This window comes from Pristiophorus japonicus, chromosome 1 (assembly GCF_044704955.1).
Source record: "Pristiophorus japonicus isolate sPriJap1 chromosome 1, sPriJap1.hap1, whole genome shotgun sequence".
NCBI lineage: Eukaryota > Metazoa > Chordata > Chondrichthyes > Pristiophoridae > Pristiophorus > Pristiophorus japonicus.
This window is the reverse complement of record NC_091977.1, coordinates 217,596,705-217,615,542: the sequence shown is the minus strand read 5'-3', so window position 1 is coordinate 217,615,542 and position 18,838 is coordinate 217,596,705. Positions and strand designations below refer to the sequence as shown.

At 47.1% G+C, this 18,838-nt stretch overlaps 1 protein-coding gene across 1 annotated transcript in view; it reads right to left on the bottom strand.

The window, feature by feature from the left end:
* haus6 (HAUS augmin-like complex, subunit 6) overlaps window positions 1–18,067 on the bottom strand; it is a 105,307-nt gene extending 87,240 nt beyond the window's left edge. The window contains exons 1-2 of the mRNA XM_070886448.1: window positions 17,749–18,067; window positions 1,400–1,495 (exon numbers count right to left, since the gene is read on the bottom strand). Coding sequence (XP_070742549.1) covers window positions 1,400–1,495; window positions 17,749–17,888 — 236 coding nt within the window. The 5' untranslated portion in view covers window positions 17,889–18,067. The remainder of the gene's footprint in view (window positions 1–1,399; window positions 1,496–17,748) is intronic.
* Window positions 18,068–18,838: the final 771 nt, after the last annotated feature.

Genomic DNA, 18,838 nt, shown 5'->3' with positions numbered 1-18,838 from the left:
TTTCGACAAGGTCCCACACAAGAGATTAATGTGCAAAGTTAAAGCACATGGGATTGGGGGTAGTGTGCTGACATGGATTGAGAACTGGTGTCAGACAGGAAGCAAAGAGTAGGAGTAAATGGGTACTTTTCAGAATGGCAGGCAGTGACTCGTGGGGTACCGCAAGGTTCTGTGCTGGGGCCCCAGCTGTTTACATTGTACATTAATGATTTAGACGAGGGGATTAAATGTAGTATCTCCAAATTTGCGGATGACACCAAGTTGGGTGGCAGTGTGAGCTGCGAGGAGGATGCTATGAGGCTGCAGAGTGACTAGGATAGGTTAGGTGAGTGGGCAAATGCATGGCAGATGAAGTACAATGTGGATAAATGTGAGGTTATCCACTTTGGTGGTAAAAACAGAGACACAGACTATTATCTGAATGGTGACAGATTAGGAAAAGGGGAGGTGCAACGAAACCTGGGTGACATGGTACATCAGTCATTGAAGGTTGGCATGCAGGTACAGCAGGCGGTTAAGAAAGCAAATGGCATGTTGGCCTTCATAGCGAGGGGATTAGAGTACAGGGGCAGGGAGGTGTTGCTACAGTTGTACAGGGCCTTGGTGAGGCCACACCTGGAGTAGTGTGTACAGTTTTGGTCTCCTAACTTGAGGAAGGACATTCTTGCTATTGAGGGAGTGCAGGGAAGGTTCACCAGACTGATTCCCAGGATGGCAGGACTGACATATCAAGAAAGACTGGATCAACTGGGCTTGTATTCACTGGAGTTCAGAAGAATGAGGGGGGATCTCATAGAAACATTTAAAATTCTGACAGGTTAGATGCAGGAAGAATGTTCCCAATGTTGGGGAAGTCCAGAACCAGGGGTCACAGTCCAAGGATAAAGGGTAAGCCATTTAGGACCAAGATGAGGAGAAACTTTTTCACTGAGTGGTGAACCTGTGGAATTCTCTACCACAGAAAGTTGTTGAGGCCAATTCATTAAATATATTCAAAAAGGAGTTAGATGTAGTCCTTACTACTAGGGGGATCAAGGGGTATGGCGAGAAAGCAGGAATGGGGTACTGAGGTTGCATGTTCAGCCATGAACTCATTGAATGGCGGTGCAGGCTTGAAGGGCCGAATGGCCTACTCCTGCACCTATTTTCTATGTTTCTATCCATGCCAACCCCATGAGCTCTTATTGTGTGCCGTAACCTTGTGTGGCACCTTATTGAATGCCTTCCGGAAATCCAAACAAAGACGACATCTACTGGTTCCCCTTTATCCAACCTGCTCGTTGCATCCTCAAAAGAATTATATTCATCTTTATTGTAAACTATAATAAAACAAGTATCATACAAACCTAGGTGAACAAAAAGTTGAAGTCAGTTGACATAACAAATCCACTCTGCTTACCTGAAAAGAGAATTGGCCCGAGTTTGGTCCAATTGCAGCAACAAGTAGTGCATGACAATTTGGAATGCTTCATTGTTTGGTTTGTCAAACATATCCCTGTTTGAAGAATGAAACAGGTGATCATTATTATAGGCTATAACATATGTAGAAATTTCAGGCATGTGCAACAGATCATGTTTTTTTGACAACATTTTCAAAGTGAATCAGTGACAGAATGCAAACATCTCCACCAACAGAGCATCAGATTCACAAGTTGGAAGCTTCAACTGTAACTGAAATTAATTTTCCTTTACTCCTTAATTCTTAATGAGGATTATTGAAAACATGGAAGCAAAGCAATTATATTATCGGTACCAAACCACAAACAGTATGTTATTGTGGCAACAGCAGAGACCTGGGAACTTAATAGTCCTGGCTACAATATATTCAGGAAAAATAAAGGAAAAAGAGGGGCTTAGCAGTATTAATCAAAGATACTGTTTCAGCCCTGAAAAGGCTCACGGGTTTAAAGACAGAATCTATTTAAAAACATAATTAGGAGCAAGAGTAGACCATCCAGCCCCTCAAGCCTGCTCTGCCATTCAATATCATGGTTGATCTTTGACTTCAACTCCACTTTCCCACCTGATCACCATATCCCTTCATTCCCCTAAAGTCCAAAAATCTAGCTCAGCCTTGAATATATTGAATGATTCAGTAGCCACAGCCCTTTTGAGGTAGAGAATTTCCAAGATTCATAACTCTGAGTGTAGAAATTCCTGCTCATAGCAGGTCTACTCCTTATCTGGAGACTATGCCTCCTAGTTCTAGACTCTCCAGCCAGGGGTAACAACCTCTCAGCATTTACCCTGTCAATCCCCCTCAGAATCACACGTTTCAATGAGATCATCTCTCACCTACTCAATCCAGTGAACCTTCATTCCACCATCTCTAGAGCAAGTATATCCTTCCTCAAATAAAGGAGGCCAAAACTGTACAATACTCCAGGTGTGGTCTCATCAAAGCCCTGTACAATTAAAGCAAGACTTCCTTACTCGTGTACTCCAACCCCTTTGCCTCCTTAATTATTGCTGTACCCACATGCTAGTTTCCTGTAGGCAAACAAACACCAATATTGTTTTTCTATTCTTCCTACCAAAAAGTGAATGTAATTTCTCACCTTTTTAAAAAAATATTCTGCTTTTCCATTCTACCAGGTCACACTTCTCATTATACTCCATCTGCCACCTTATTGCCCACTCACTTAACCTGTCTATGTCCCTTTGCAGGCTCTGTGTCCTCCTCACAATGTACTTTCCCACCTTGCTTTGTATCGTCAGCAAACTTAGATATATATTACACTCGGTCCTTTCATCCAGTCATTAATATAAATTGTAAATAGGTGAGGCCCAAGCACGTTGCCTTGTGAAACCCCATTAGTTACAGCCTGCCAATCTAAAATTTACCCATTTTTCCCTACTCTCTTGTTTTCTGTCAGTTAACTAATCCTCTCCATGCTAATAAATTACCCCCAACCCCATGAGCCCTTATCTTGTGCAACAACCTTTTTTGTTCTTTGAGGATGTAACAAGTAGGTTGGATAAGGGGGAACCAGTGGATGTGGTGTATTTGGATTTCCAGAAGGCATTTGATAAGGTGCCACACAAGAGGACACTGCACAAGATAAATGCTCACAGGGTTGGGGGTAATACATTAGCATGGATAGAGGATTGGCTGACAGAAAATAGAGTTGGGATAAATGGGTCATTTTCCAGTTGGCAAACAGTGACGAGTGGGGTGCAGCAGGGATCGGTGCTGGGTGCTCAACTATTTACAATCGTTATTAATGACTTGGATGAAGGGACAAAGTATAATGTAGCCAAGTTTGCTCAAGATACAAAGACGGGTGGGAAAGCAATTGTGAGGAGGACACAAAAAATCTACAAAGGGATATAGACAGGCTAAGTGAGTGGGCAAAAATTTGGCAGAGAGAGTATAATGTGGGAAAATGTGAGGTTATCCAATTTGGTAGAAATAATAGAAAAGCAAAATTATAATTTAAAATGGAGAAAAATTGCAAAATGCTGCAGTACAGAGATCTGGGGGTCCTTGTGCATGACACACAAAAAGTTAGTATGCAAGTACAGCAAGTAATCAGAAAGGCAAATGGAATGTTGGCCTTTATTGTAAAGGGGATAGAGTATAAAAGCAGAGAAGTCCTGCTACAACTGTACAGGATATAGATGAGGCCACACCTGGAGTACTGTGTACAATTTTGGTCTCCATATTTAAAAGGAAGGATATACTTGCATTGGTGACAGTTCAGAGAAGGTTCACTAGGTTGATTCCGGAGATGAGCGGGTTGACTTTTGAGGAAAGTTTGAGTAGGTTGAACCTATACACATTGGAGTTCAGAAGAATTGAGAGGCGATCTTATCGAAACATGTAAGATAATGAGGGGGCTTGACAAGGTGGATGCAGGAGATATTTCCACTCATAGGGGAAACTAAAACTAGGGGACATAGTCTTAGAAAAAGGGGCCGCACATTTAAAACAGACGAGAAATTTCTTCTCTGAGGGTTGTAAATCTATGGAATTCTCTGCCCCAGAGAGCTGTGGAGGCTGGGCCATTGAATATATTTAAGGCGGAGATAGACAGATTTTTGAGCGATAAGGGAGTAAAGGGTTATGGGGAGCGGGCAGGGAAGTGGAGCTAAGTCCATGATCAGATCAGCCATGATCTTCTCGAATGGCAGTGCAGGCTAGAGGGGCCAAATGACCTGCTCCTGCTTCTATTTCCTATGTTCCTATTGTCCAAATGTACTATATCCACCGGTTCCCCTTTATCTGCCCTGTTAGTTAGATCCTCAAAATGCTAATGAAATTATTAAACACAATTTCCCTTTCACAAAACCATGCTGATTGACTATGATTTTCAAACTGACCCATTACCACTCCCGTAATAACGAACTCTAGAATTTTCCTGACAACTGATCTCAGGCTAACTGGCCTGTAGTTGCCAGTTTTCTCTCTCCTTTCTTAAACAGTGGGGTTACATTTGCTACCTTCCAATCCGCTGGGACCATTCCCGAAGCTTGGGAATTTTGAAAGATACACTATCTCTGCAGCCACCTCTTTTAGAGCCCTAGGATGTAGGCCGTCAGGTCCAGGGAATTTATCAGCTTTTAGTCCCATTAGTTTCTCAAGTACTTTTTCCTCTACTGATATTAATGTTCCCCACTCTCATTCGGCCCTTGGTACCCCACTTTTTTGGTATGCTTTTTGCATCTTCTACTGGTGAAGACTGGTGCAAAATATTGTTTAAAATCTCTGCCATCTCCTTAGTCCCCACTATAATTTCTCCTATAAATCAGCCTCTAAGGAATCAACTCTTACTTTTTCTACTCTTCCTTTACATATTTGTAGAAGCTTTTTCAATCTTTATATTTCTTGCTAGTTTACGCATTCTATTTTCTCCCTTTATCAATTTTTTGGTCATCCGTTGCTGGTTTCTAAAGCTCTCACAATCCGCAGACTTGCTACTATTCTTCCCAACATAACATTATTCTTTTAATCTAATACTATCCTTAACTTCTTTAGTTCGGCATGGATGGATCACTTTTCCCGTGGAGTTTTTATTTCTCAATGGAATTTGCATTCGTTGAAAATTTTGGAATATGTTTAAATGTTTGCCACTACTTATCTACTGTCATACCTTTTAATTCAAGTTCCCAATCTACCTTAGCCAACTCACCCCTCATAACCATGTAATTGGCTTCATTAAGTTTAAGACTCTAGCTTCGGACTGAAGTATGTCACTCAAACTTAACGTGAAATTCTATCATATTATGATCACACTTCCCCTCCTTTACTGAGATTAATTTTTCCCCCTCTACAATTAGTAGTCAGAGGGAACTTAATTAAGTAAAGTTAAAACCATAAGCAAAGCTGAAAGTAAAAACAGAAAAGACACATGCTGAACACAGGGAAACTGTTGTTAGAACATTGAGACTTAGCAAGGGTCGTGGTTGAAGTCAAAAGAACATTGAGGAATATAAATCAGCTTATAACAGAAAAAAATAGTTGGACTAGGTTGGAGACATTAGTCAACAAAAAATAAACTCCAAGGCTAGGATAGGTGTCACATGGAGTGGGAGGAGATAACAGGAAACAAAGGAGGATTGAGAACATCCCAGCTGGTTGAGGGCAAATAGGCCAAGGCGGGGGGCGGGGGGAAAAGAGAGAGAGTTCGCAGACATGAAAATGATGCGGCACGTAACTAATCAGATAAAGGGCGCACAGGGGGATGCATCAAAACTGTCATTATAATTGTATTAACCAATGTAATCGTAGTAGGTAGGCGAAAATTTGTGAAGCGTCAGAGAAACAACAAATGGAAAACTTCCACGCAGAACTTGATGATTTTGTATGTATGTTCACTGTATAAAGACAGTGACCAGATGATTGTTCAGTGAGAGTGGGGGTGTATCCAGTTGCGGAACTGGTGAGAGCCATTTCTCCCTTGATTGATCGAGCAAAATAAACTCTTTTCTCTATATTCAGGCTTTTGTCGAGTGTTATATTTAAATACTCCACAACATTAATTTCATGACATATTGTTCTAGGAAACTCTCGAATGCATTCCATGAACTCGTCCTCCAGACTAATTTAGCCAATTTGATTTGCCCAGTCTATAAGGTTAAAGTCTCCCACAATTATTGCATTATCTTTGTTACAAGCTCCAAATATTAGTTGATTAACACTCTGTCTAACAGTATAGGTGTTGAGGGGCCTATAACCTCCAATCTTTCTTCATGGCTAAACTTCTCTAGTCCAGGCAACATCCTCAAATCTCCTCTGTACCCTCTTTAGTGTAATCACATCTTTCCTGTAATGAGGTGACCAAATCTTTCCTGTAATGAGGTGACCAAATCTTTCCTGTAATGAGGCGACCAGAACTGCACATAATATTCTAGTTGTGGCCTAACTAATGTTTTATACAGTTCAAGCATAACCTCCTTGCTCTTGTATTCTATGCCTCAGCTAATAAAGGCAAGTATTCTGTATGCTTCCTTAACCACCTTATCTACCTGGCTTGCTACCTTCAGGGATCTGTGGACATGCACTGCAAGGTCCTTTTGTTCCACTACACCTCAGTGTCCTACCATTTAATGTGTATTCCCTCGCTTTGCTAACTCTCCCTAAATGCATTACCTCACACTTTTCCAGATTTAATGCCATTTGCCATTGTTCTGACCAGTTTATTGTTATAAGAACATAAGAAATAGGAGCAAGAGTAGGCCATCTGGCCCCTCAAGCCACTTTCCTGCCCGCTCCCCATAACCCTTGATTCCCCATATCAGAAATCTGTCTGTCTCCCCTTTAAATATATTCAGTGGCCCAGTTCATTGGAGGGGGGGGGGGGGGGGGGGGGGCGAGGTGAGGGGAGGAGAGGGGAGATGCAGGGGGAGGGAGGGATAGGGGGGCAGGGTGGGGGGACAACTTCATTTCCTCAGAAGATTGGAAAACATCAACTATTCAACAGGAAGCTTTGACTGATAGCAATGCATCCTTCCACTGTCAGATCTGAATATTGCTTGTTTCAACCAATTATAATAGTATTGGCGAGTGTGTTTATGTTGCACGTACATACACATGTGTGCAAGAGTACTTGTAGTTACGTGTACCAAGGTAGGTGGTGGCAGCGGCCTGGGAGCAGCGTGGAGGCATGCCACATCAGGCAGCAGCGCGAGCTGGGGCAGGAGTGATGTCATCAAGGTCCAGGTCATTGATTGGAGAGTGGGCAGATACAGCAGGAGCGGCGAGACTGTGGAGGGATGTGATCGGGGCACAGGGGAGGTGAGAGTTCGGGGCCAGGGGCAGCACGAGCCAGCCCACACTGCGATGTGTGCGCACTAGGTCCGTGCAGCAGAGCAGGTCTCAAGTCGTCTTGGATAACCCTTGCCACTGGACCAACACCTAGCTCTGTCAAACCCGTGTGGTGGCCGGTGCGCAACAGCCACCACAAGTTTAAAAAAAAAAAATCCACGCACAGGCACCTTCCAACCTTCAGAATATAGTTCAGGACCAGGAATATTAGGTCCTTCATTAAAACACCTATGAACTCATCTTTTTTGGCATGGAAAGAAGTCATCCTCATCTCGAGGGACTGCCTATGATGATAATACTAACCCCACTAGTATTTTCTCCCCCTTGTTATTTCTAATCTCCACCCATACCGGTTCTATTTCCTGATCTTCCGAGCCAGGATCCTGTCTCCCTACCATCAGTAAGTCATCCTTTATTATCAGGGCTACCCGCCTCCTTTCTATTCTGCCCATCTTTTCAAAACATCAAGTACCCATGAATATTTAGTTCCCAACCTTGGTCACCTTGTAACCACGTCTCTGTAATGACTATTAGATCAATTTATCTCCATTTGTGCCACTAATTTGTCTATCTTGTTACGAATGCTTTGTGCACTCAGATGGAGAACCTTAACTTTAAACCACTATTCCCTGATTTCACCTTATCCGCTTTTACTGTTAAACTCTGTCTCTTCCTATTACTCTGCTTATCTTTACCCAACTCGCTACACTGCTCCATTGGCTTGACCTTTTCCTTCAGATTTCTAAATTAGGAGCAATATTGTAGTAATGTAATAATAATTTAATTATCATAGTATAGACAGCAAAAATAATAATGTGAAGGGCAAAGAGGGGGAGTGATTCCTGAAAGGTGCACAAGAGAACTTTGTTAATCAATAGTTCCAGCCCAACAAAGGAAGGAAGGAGTGCTGGATCTAGATCAGTGGAATGAAGTGGGGCAAGTGAAGCATGTTTCAGTGAAGAGCATTTGGGAAACAGTGATCACAATCATTAGATTTAAGAGTAGTTATGGAAAAGGATCAAACGTAAAAAATGTTCAGCTGAAGGAGGGCTAATATCAATGAGTTGAAAGGGGATCTTCTCCCAGTGGAATAGTCAAAGATTGGCAAGTAAAATAGTAAATGGACAATGGGAGGCCTTCAAAGGAGATGCTTTGGGTACACACCAGATATTTCCTGGTGTGGTAAAGGAAGGGCACCCAAAGTTCGAGATTAAAATGAAACAGAAAAAGAAAGCTTATGATAAATATGAACTTCATAATATAATAGAGAACCAAGCTAAATACAGAAAGTGCACAGATGAACTGAAAAAGAAAACAAAAGGCCCAAAGAGTGTATAAAAATACATTAGCATGCAATATAAAAAGGAACACTAAAGTCCTTTAAAAACATATAAATAGTAAAAGTATAATCAAAGGGCAAGGTTGATTGGGGTCCAAAAAGGAGATCTTCTTGAGACAAAGGGCATGGCTGAGGTACTGAATGAGTATTTTGCAAATGGATGGTGCCACAGTGAAGGAGGAGGTAGTAGAGATATTATTATACAGATGCAACGTTGAAAATGCAGAGTTCCAGAATGTTCGAGACCGATCGGTGTTAGAGTCGACCGGAATCTGTAAAATGTTCCGGAATTCAGACCCACCGACCTCACCTCGGGGCCTCCTCGCCAGCAGGGCCCCCTCAAACAGCTCCACCATGAAGGGGACCGAAATCTGGAAATACCCAAACCTGGGCTCGGTTATTTCCGGATTCGTGATGTCAGAAAGACAATCGCAAAAGCCCAGAATGGCCTCAGTCCAGAGGGTTCTGGATTCTCGATGCTGTACCTGTATAGGATAAAAATAGATGAGAAGTATCCAGAAACATCTGTGGTTCAGCATTAGTTGGGTCTTTTTTTTTTTAATTATAAGGTCGTGTCTCCCCTCCCCCCCCCCCCCACCCCCAAGGGTAGTTCGAAACAAGATGGAGGCAGCTGTCAGGTCCCGTCCCCAAATTTACACATTTTCTGTGTGCATGCACAAATCTATTCAATCCAGTTGCAGGGTGTGATGCAGTTGGGACCAATGATCTGGAAGCATTCTGCATGCGCAGCATTTAGTCGTTGTCTGCAATCACTCCTCACTGAACAGCGCGGGGAACCGGGACACCACCCACGCCGGGACGGATACCAAACCATGGGTGTATCCTGATTAGTGTCCCAGACTGGAGATGCACAACTTTTTGCCAATTTTGTATTAACCAGCCTTTAGCTTCTAACTCATGGGTGATCAGATCTTTACCAGAATATCCCCCATTACACCCCGACGCAGATGCTGTTGGACGGGAGGATTAAGGACGGGACAGTGAACAGTGCTAGAATCACTCGCTGGACCCTCCTCCTCTCCGAAATGACTTTAAAGGTCAAGGGCCTCTGCGAGCCTAGGCTCGCAGCAAATTTAATTTATCCAGGGCAGCCGCATAGATGCTCTGTGGAGGGGGTATGGGACATCAACTTTGGATTTCGGGCAGGGATACACCCCACAGGCCGCGGGATCTATGGGCTGCGGAGTTTGGGATGCCAAGGCAGGGATTGCCTTGGCTCTTAAACTCCCATGCACCCAGAGTGCCCAGCAGGCGGAACTCTCGGCGGTGATGTATGTGGTCACTCACCCAAAGGAATTCCCTACCCCATACACGATTTGCTCGGACAGCATGTTCACTTGCAATTCGTGTACAGAGTATCTGGCGATTTGGTCACGCAGGGGGTACACCTCTGCGGATGGGAAGCCCCTTGTGATCAAACCCCTGCTAGAAAAGATCGTGGCTGCAGTGGGAGAAACCGGGGATGTATATATCCACAAGGTAAAGGCCCACTCCAAAACTGAGCCACGGGGGGAAGGTAACCAGCAATCAGACCTGCTGGCAAGGGAAGGTGCTCGTACAGGTCGCCCATGGAACCCATACAAGGCAGGCAGGATAGCAGCAGCAAGAAGCAAGCCAGAGGCACAAGGGAGCGTAGGGGCGGCTGCGGCCCCGGACCTTAAAGTAGTCCAGATGCAGGATCCGGTCCTGAAGGCTGCCTTGGCTGCTATCAAAAAGGGGGAAAAGGTGGAGGGCCCATACAGTGCTGCAGATATTGCTGTGCGGGAAGGAATGTTGTTTAAAGGGGACAAATGGGTAGTGCCGCCACAACACCAGAGGGAATTCCTTCAGCTGGCCCATGAGGGTCCAGGTGCGGGACACCCTGGGCCGGAATCTACCTGGCAACGGGTAGAAAAGGCAGGGTGGTAGCCAGGCTTCCGGGAAGACGTCCGCAACTTCTGTGCGGGCTGTCTGGTTTGTGCTATGGGACACGTCAGGCGGGTAGAGGGACCGTGGCAGTCGATCCAGATCAACTACATCGGACCCCTACCGGCCGCCCAGGGAGGTTATAAATACTGCCTCGTTCTGGTGGATGTGTTTTCCAAGTGGGTGGAAGCCTTCCCTTGCCGAACAGCTAGGTGGGGACTGCAAAAATCCTGGTGAGGGAGGTGTTCTCTCGGTCTACCTCAAATCGTGGAGTCCGACCGGGGAAGCCACTTCACCTGCCAGATGATGCAGGCCACCCTAAAGGTGCTGGGGATAAGAGCCAAATGGCATGTTGCCTACAACCCTCAGTCCTCAGGCCCCGTAAAGCGCCTGCGCAAGGAGACGGGAGACTCACCGAACAAGTGGGTGGAGGTCTTACCATTGGTCCTCATGGGAATCTGGGCCAGTCAAAGAGCACAGGGTACTCACCCCTTGAGCTGATGAGGGGCCAGATCATGAGAACCCCAGTGCATGTGTTGCCGCTGGTTCTCACCGAAGGGCAGCTTCGAGGGGTGAACCGGGACCGCTTCGTCAGGAATCTGTTTGAACAGCTTCAACAGAGTCACTGGCAGGTGGCCAACAACATGGGTAACAGCACCATGCCAATCGGCTGCTGCTGGAACCCCATAGTCACCACAATTGGAAGGTGGGCGACCAGATGATGGTGAGAAGCTTCGCCCGGGTCGGGGTATTTGAACCACTGTATATGGGACCATACAGCATAGTCGACAAGGCTAGCCCTATGGTCTATGCGGTTCAATTGCCTCACCGGGTGAAGTAGTATCACATTAATCAGTGTAAATTGTTTGACCTCAAAAGAGGTAAAAAACAGAGGGGATGAGCAAGGGAAGGGAATCAGGCACTGGGGAAAGAACAGGCCCCGGTGGATTTGGAGGCTCCGGAGGAGGCAGCGGGCCCCGAAGCTCTACAGCCGGGGCTGGTTCACTGCTCCAGTAAGGCTATCCCACCACTGGGTAGAGGTTCCCAGCCCACTAACAGAAGTAGGGAGAAAGGCTCTACCATTAGCAAGGTCCAAGGGGAAGCTGAACCGCCCATGGTGGATCAGCTGGGGCTAGCCCAAGAGGTGGAGTAGATAGCATTGCAGCCCATAATGTGGGACTCTGCACCGACAGTAAGGAGGAATAACAGAGTGCCACAGCCCAGGGCGCCGTGGTCCCCTGTTTACTTAGCTCCCCGTCCCAGACCGAGAAGGCGAAAGACAACAGGGAGGGTGCTCTGTTGCGCTAGCAAGGGTCTCCCACCGATTATCCGGGGCTCGAGAGGGCCTTGGAGGGCAGCACAAGACTCATTAAGGGGGACTTTACGAGCCCCTCAGCGGAGAGCATCCTGGTCCCCAGGGTACAGTCAGCCGAGTGGTCAATGACCCCTGTACAGTGACAGGATGTAGCCACCCGGGGACGGGTGGCAATGTATATATTTTCCTTTCCTGTTTTGTTACTTTGTGTTGTGTGCAAATGTGTTTAGGTAAGGCAGCGACGGTTGGGTACAGCATTTTATGTTCAGAACATGTTAAGTGGGCCGAGCCTGGAGAGGTCTCTCAAGGAAAGGCCATGTTCTTCTTGCCTTTCAGATGTCAACACCTCCCTGCTGGACATTAGTGATGCTGGTATCGCTAAGGATCTGCACCGGGTACCGAGGGGACACCGAGGACTCCCTGGTTTTCGGATGCTCCGGGGGCAGAGCGCCGACGGTGACCACAGGGGAAGGAACTCCGGCGGCAGATGTCCGGGTCACTTACTCCCACGAGGGGAGATTGCCTGAGTGGTTGGGATCGAACTCCACCAAGTACTCCAACCATAAGGACTTTACCTACGGAGAGGCCTCCATCCCCTGCCCGGAGATCACTGTGGCCACTTCCAGAGTGAGAGTGACAGAAGGCAGGAAGGTATGCCTAACTTGCCAAGGGGACATACCTCTGGGACGGTGGTGGTGGCGGCTCAGAAAGCTCGAGGGACGTGGGAGACCGACACGCAGACTGGGAACATCTGGATAATGATACCTACCGAACCATCGTGGGGTCATCTGGCGGGGTCACGGTGTGTTGGGAGAAATGGTGGGCGTACAACCAAGGAATTTATTTGTGTATGTGGGGATCCACTCGCGTATGTTCAGAGGGGGTCTCCGTTGCTTTCTATAGGTGGTGGCAGGATGTCGGGGATGGGTTGGTATGGGATCGCAGCAGGGAGGCATGTGTGACCCCCCCAATCCCCGGGTACCAGTAAATGCCAGCGAACTTGTAGTTCGGGAAAGAAAACCCCCACCCACGGCCAAGCCCACCGCCCCACACGGGTGCCCGACAACAACCAGAGGGCCGGGGAATGGTTTAGTGTTGGTCCCTACCGAGAAACTACTTTATCAGGCGGTACAATACGCAGTGGCATCAGTGGTGCTAAATCTGACAGTGCCTACCTACGTGGTGTCCCCGGGAAACCGAGCTGTTATATCAGGCTCTGCTGCGGGAGATGTTCCAGAAGTTCTATGAACTGGACTTCGGGGATGTCAAAGTGACAGGACTTGTATAAACAGTGGGATAGGGCTGAACTGGGCAGGCAGAGGCGTGGCACTTTAAATGACATTTTCACGTGGTTTAACACCAGGACGTCCGCCATAAACAGTTTGGATAACATGCAGCTGGCCCTCCAGATAAATGGGTTAAAGAATCAGCTGCGCAAAATCCTGGGGGACGAGAATACTATAGTGGGATCCGCACTCCACGAAGAGGTGACAATGACAGTTCACTTAAAAGGAGATTATCTCTCAATTGGAGGCACAGGCCAGGGCTGTACACGCCTTGATTCGGGAGGATAGAAACCGCCTCCGATCAAGCTGCCCAAAATGAGGTGTGCATGCTCTATGGGGCCTGGTTGCTGGGAGAGGGACGGAGTAACCTCGAGGATCTGAGACAGGAACCAGTCCCCTTCTGGATCAGCAACCAGCACTTAGTAGCACTGCACCCTTATGATAATATTTTGAGTCCTTGCCAACTTCGTGTAACGTCGGAAGCCTACCCGGTACCGGTGGACTGTGAAATGTCAAACCATACCATCATGGGTGTGGTGGTCAGGATGCCCGTGATGGGGGCGTCCCCACGACCAGCACTCCTGTACCGAGTGGAGAATGTGGGATTCATTCGTGGAGGGGTGCCTGTTCGATTCCAAGAGGTCCCACCTTATGTCACAATGTGGGAGCACATTGACAGGTACAGACCTCTCGGGTTGTCGGAGCAGGGGAGCACAGGTAATCCTGTGCCCCCAGCACTTGAACACTTTTGCAAGGCCACAATGCGGGTTCAGCACTGCTGGGGCAGAGCCTATCAATTGCACAATGGAGGTAATGGCCCCTAACCACATGCCTCCACAGGTAGCATATGTAGGTGGTGGGACATATTGTGTCACCACAAGTGCCCAACGGTATGAACACGAACCAGGAAGGTGGTGTCCAATACCATACAGCAGCTTTTGCTTTAAACCCAGGGCAGAGGTTCAAGTGGCACACACCAGAATCACACCCACCCCTGAACCTTCCACGATTCACCTCACGGTACAAAACAACCTCAGCCACCTACAACAATATGTCGCCCATTTTGGCTATCCCATTGCCCCACTACCTGAGAAACTTAAAGCCCTCCTCCAGGCAGTGGATTTGTCTCAAACATTTTTACACCATGGAGCAGAAAACTGAAATTCTAGCAGGGGAAGATTACCCAGATTAAACCCCCAGTGGGATTTGGGGATACAAGCAGACATACCTGCATGGATCCGGGTGGGATCGCATGCCTTAGTAATCGGCCAACTCCTGATTGTAGCATATCTGCTAATTACAAGCTGTAAGCTCAGGAGAAAAAGACAAAGAAAGCAGTTCCTCAGGCTACTACACAGACAGGAGAGCCGTTGCTAAACACTCGAGGCGTGTAAACAAAGCTTGACCGCAACACTTAGGCGGTTTTGTTATTCCCAGGGATGACTGTGTTTTCATACATGGCCCCTGGGGGTTTTGCAGGGCAGGTTTCTTTGTTTTACGGTTAAGACTGAAATGAGACTCAATGTACAATTACTGCTGTAACCTTAAGTACATATATGTATATTGCTGTCATATATTGTAACCTGTTGGATTGTGTGTTTTGTACCGCGTTAAAAGGAATTACGATATATATCGATGGGATCAGTTTAGAGTTAAACTGGGGAAAGTTGGGCAATTTGGGAGACCTAGGGTTTTCTCACCACCCTGAACTTTGACACACTCGAGTGGTGCCTGACTGTGTCAGATGGGGGATCATGTAGGGGAGGACGAAAACCCCCTCATTTTACCCAGAAGGAAAAGGGCTGTGGGATCGGTCTGTGCTGTGAATTGAAACCGAGACGGTTTGACCTTGGCAGAGCAGTGATTGGACGGGGGGAGGACACCGGAGGGCCAATTGTGGGACAGAGTCAGCCCGAAGCATGGGGCTTTCAAGCCAATGGGAGAGTACTTGCTCGAAAACTGTGGGACGGACTCAGCCATTATCGGGCTATTGTCTTCCCCATGTTTACACTATGGAAGGAAATTATGCAGACCTTCAGAAAACTAGGGAACCCAAAACAAACCAAGGGCCTACACAATGGCTACAGGAGGCCAAGACAATCAACACCCACTCAAACCTTGAGTAGGTTAACATCAGTGGAAAAAACCCGCAATAATCTAAAACTGCTGCATTTTTCAAAATCACAAAGCCCATCAATGGAAAGAATCGATTTCAGCAAGAGAGGCGGACTGGATAATCTGGCTATAAAAAAGGGGTTTCTGATGTAGTGTGGGTGGTTCCCTGCCCTCGTGATCCAACAACCAGCAAGCCTCTTGACACTGAAGGAAAACCAGTCCGAAGATAAAAGAAACAAACCACCAGACTGCAGAAGGCACAGTAGTGAGTATAACCTCTGGTCCCCGGAACGCCCAACTCAGTTAGGCCAGGAAAGGAGAGAGGTTGGGCACTGTACTGCTAAACTTGTGTAAATATTTTCATTGTGTCCGTTTAGTGGGATTGTTTTGTTGGTGTATTGCTGTTTGTTGAGATACACCTTGTCAAATAAATTGGAAGCCTAAAGTTCCTCTTGGAATCATCTTGTCTCAGTTCTATTGTATTACATCTCCTGATCGTGAGTCTTATGTCAGAACAGTGTAAGGGAAGCTAGGAGCGCCTCGAAAACACTCAACTGTGTGTCACAGGCTAGGGAAGAAGGGGTTAGGAGTGTTTGACACTCACAGGTGCCTCACAGGCTAGGCATAAGCTGTAGGGACACACAAGTCTCAAAACCCCCTTCATAAGCTGTGGACACAGTCTCTCCAGGGGTGCTCTTGCAGCACTCAGGGTACCTCACAGGCCAGGCATAAGCTGTGAGGGCAGAAGCCCAGAGAAAGAGACACCCAAGGCGCAACAACACTCCCCGAGAACCCCTTACAGATGTGTTAAGGGAAGGTCTTGACTAACATGATCGAACTTTTGGAGGAGATAACAAGAGAGTCGATGAGGATAGTACATTTGAGGTTGTGCATATGGATTTTAGCAAGGCTTTTGATAAGGTCCTACATAGCAGACTGGTCACAAAAGTAGAAGCCCATGGATTCCAAGGCAAGTAGCAAGTTGGATCTAAAATTGGCTGAGGCAAGAAGCAAAGGGTAATGGTTGATGGGGGTTTTTTTACTGGAAGGCTGTTTCGGGTAGGGTCCCGCAGGGCTCAGTACTAGGTCCAAAAGCAAAATACTGCGGTTGCTGGAATCTGGAATAAAAACAGAAAATACTGGAAATCTCAGCAGGTCAGCAGCATCTGTGGAGAGGAAGCAGAGTTAACATTTCGGATTGATGGCCCTTCGTCAGAACTGGAGTGTTCGGATCTGTTCTTTCCAAACATTCCACATCTGTACTAGTTCCCTTGCTATAGCTACTACATTTCAAAAGTACTTTATTGGCTGTAAAACATTGAGACGTCCAGTGGTTGTGAAAGGCAAGTCTTTCTTGAATGTAGGGAGTATGATTAAGAAGTTTACAGATGATACAAAAATAGGCTGTGTGGTTGATAATGAAGAAGAAAGCAGAAAGAGATCAATGAACTGGTCATGTGGGCAGAACAGTGGCAAATGGAATTCAATCCAGAGAAGTGACATAATGCATTTGGAGAGGGCTAACAAGGCAAGGGAATACACATTACATGATAGGACACAGGAGGTGTAGAGGAATAAAGGGACCTTGGAGTGCAGGTCCACAGATCCCTGAAGGTAGCAGGCCACATAGATAAGGTGGTTAAGGCAGCATACAGAATACTTGCCTTTATTAGCCGAGACATAAAATACAAGAGATGGGGGTTCTGCTTGTACTGTATAAAACACTAGTTAGGTCACAGCTAGAGTACTGCACACAGTTCTGGTCACCGCATTACAGGAAAGATGTGATTGCACTGGAGGAGGTACATAAGGGATTTACAAGAATGTTGTCTGAACTGGAGAATTTTGGCTATGAGGAAAGATTGGAGATGTTTTCTTTGGAACAGAGGAGGCTAAGGAGACATTGAAGTGTATAAAATTTGAGGGGCCTGGATAGAGTGGAAAGGAAGGACCAGTTTTCCTTGGCAGAGGGGCCAACAACCAGGGGGCATAGATTTAAAGTAATTGGTAGGAGGTTTAGAGGAGATGAAGGGAAATGTCTTCACCCAGAGGGTGGTGGGGGTCCAGAACTCACTGCCTGAAAGGGTGGTAGATGCAGAAACCCTCACCACATTTAAAAAATACTTGAGTGTGCACTTGATGTGCCATAACCTACAGGGCTACGGACCAAGAGCTGCAAAGTGGGATTAGGCCGGATAGTTCTTGATCTGCCCACGCAGACACGATGGGCCGAAATGGCCTCCTTTTGTGCTGTAAATGTCTATGATTCTATGCCTGAGCCGGCTCTTTGAAAGAGCTCTCCAATTAGTCCCACTCCCCTGCTCTTTCCCCGTAGCCCTGCAAATTAACCCTCGTCCTTGGGGCCACGGGTCCGGGGTGCTCGGGTTAAGAGGATTGGGGTAGAATAGCCGTGCTCTGGCGGCCCCGGTTGGTGGTGGTGCTAGTGGTAGTGGTACACCCCCCCACCCAGGCAAAATCTAGGTTAAAACAAACCACTCACACGCCGAAGACGGTCCGGCTGCCGCTCCTCCACACGGCGCTGCCCGCGGACCCCGCCGGCCGCTCCTCAGCCCCGGGTGGGGTGAAGCCCAGGGCCAGCAGCAGGCTCCACAGCTTCTTCTTCTTCCAGTCCGCCGCCATTAGGCCGAGCCGCTTCAGTTCGGTTGCCAGAGATGCCGATGCCGATGCCCGACACACAGCCGCTAACTCGGCAGTTTGCAATTATTCCCCAACCGCTCGATTCAAACCGCCGCGAGGGGGAGAGAAATAACCAATCCGCTCCTGGGGTCAGCCAATCCGAGCCCGGCGCCAGCCCGCCTTCTGCCCCGAGAGCGCGCCAAGCCGCGCGCCGCTCTGATTGGCGACGACGGGCCGGAAAGGGCGAGTACCCATTAACTGTGTATGTCTCTCTCCACAGATGCTGCTGGCTGTTACCACATTTCGCTGACTTTGTTGTGTGATGTACAATCAGACTGGCTTCACCGCGATCCATCGGGCAGGGCATTAACATAATTAAGAGCTGGGTCGCCAACTCTGCTTTCACCTCAAAGCAACAGTAAAGAAATACTTGCATTTATATAGCGTTTTTCACGACTGACCACCGGCCGTCCCTAGATGCTTTACAGCCAATTAATTACTTGTGTACCACAAGCTCCCACAAACAGCAATGTGATAATGACCAGATCCCTTCCGGTTACAGTCGAGCCAGGGTGCCCCTGGAGATGGAGCACGCGGTGTCCACCGGTACGCTCGCGGCCTTCTGCGAGAGGTAGGCGCCGGAAGCACTGGGGTGCATCATCACCCCCGGCAACCAAATTTGAATTTGACCATTTCAAGTTAAAAGTTTAATTTGTCAGTTTTAGTGTCCCTTTAATAAGGGGCACTTGATTTATTGTTTTACTAAAATAGTTGTGATAATGACCAGATAATTTTTTCTTAGTGATGTTGGTTGAGCAATAAATATTGGTCAGGATCCCAGGGATAACTCCCGTGCTCTTCAAAATAGTGCCACGGGATCTTTTATATCCACCTGAGCGAGCAGACGCGACCTCAGTTTAACATCTCATCTGAAAGACGGCACTTCCGACAGC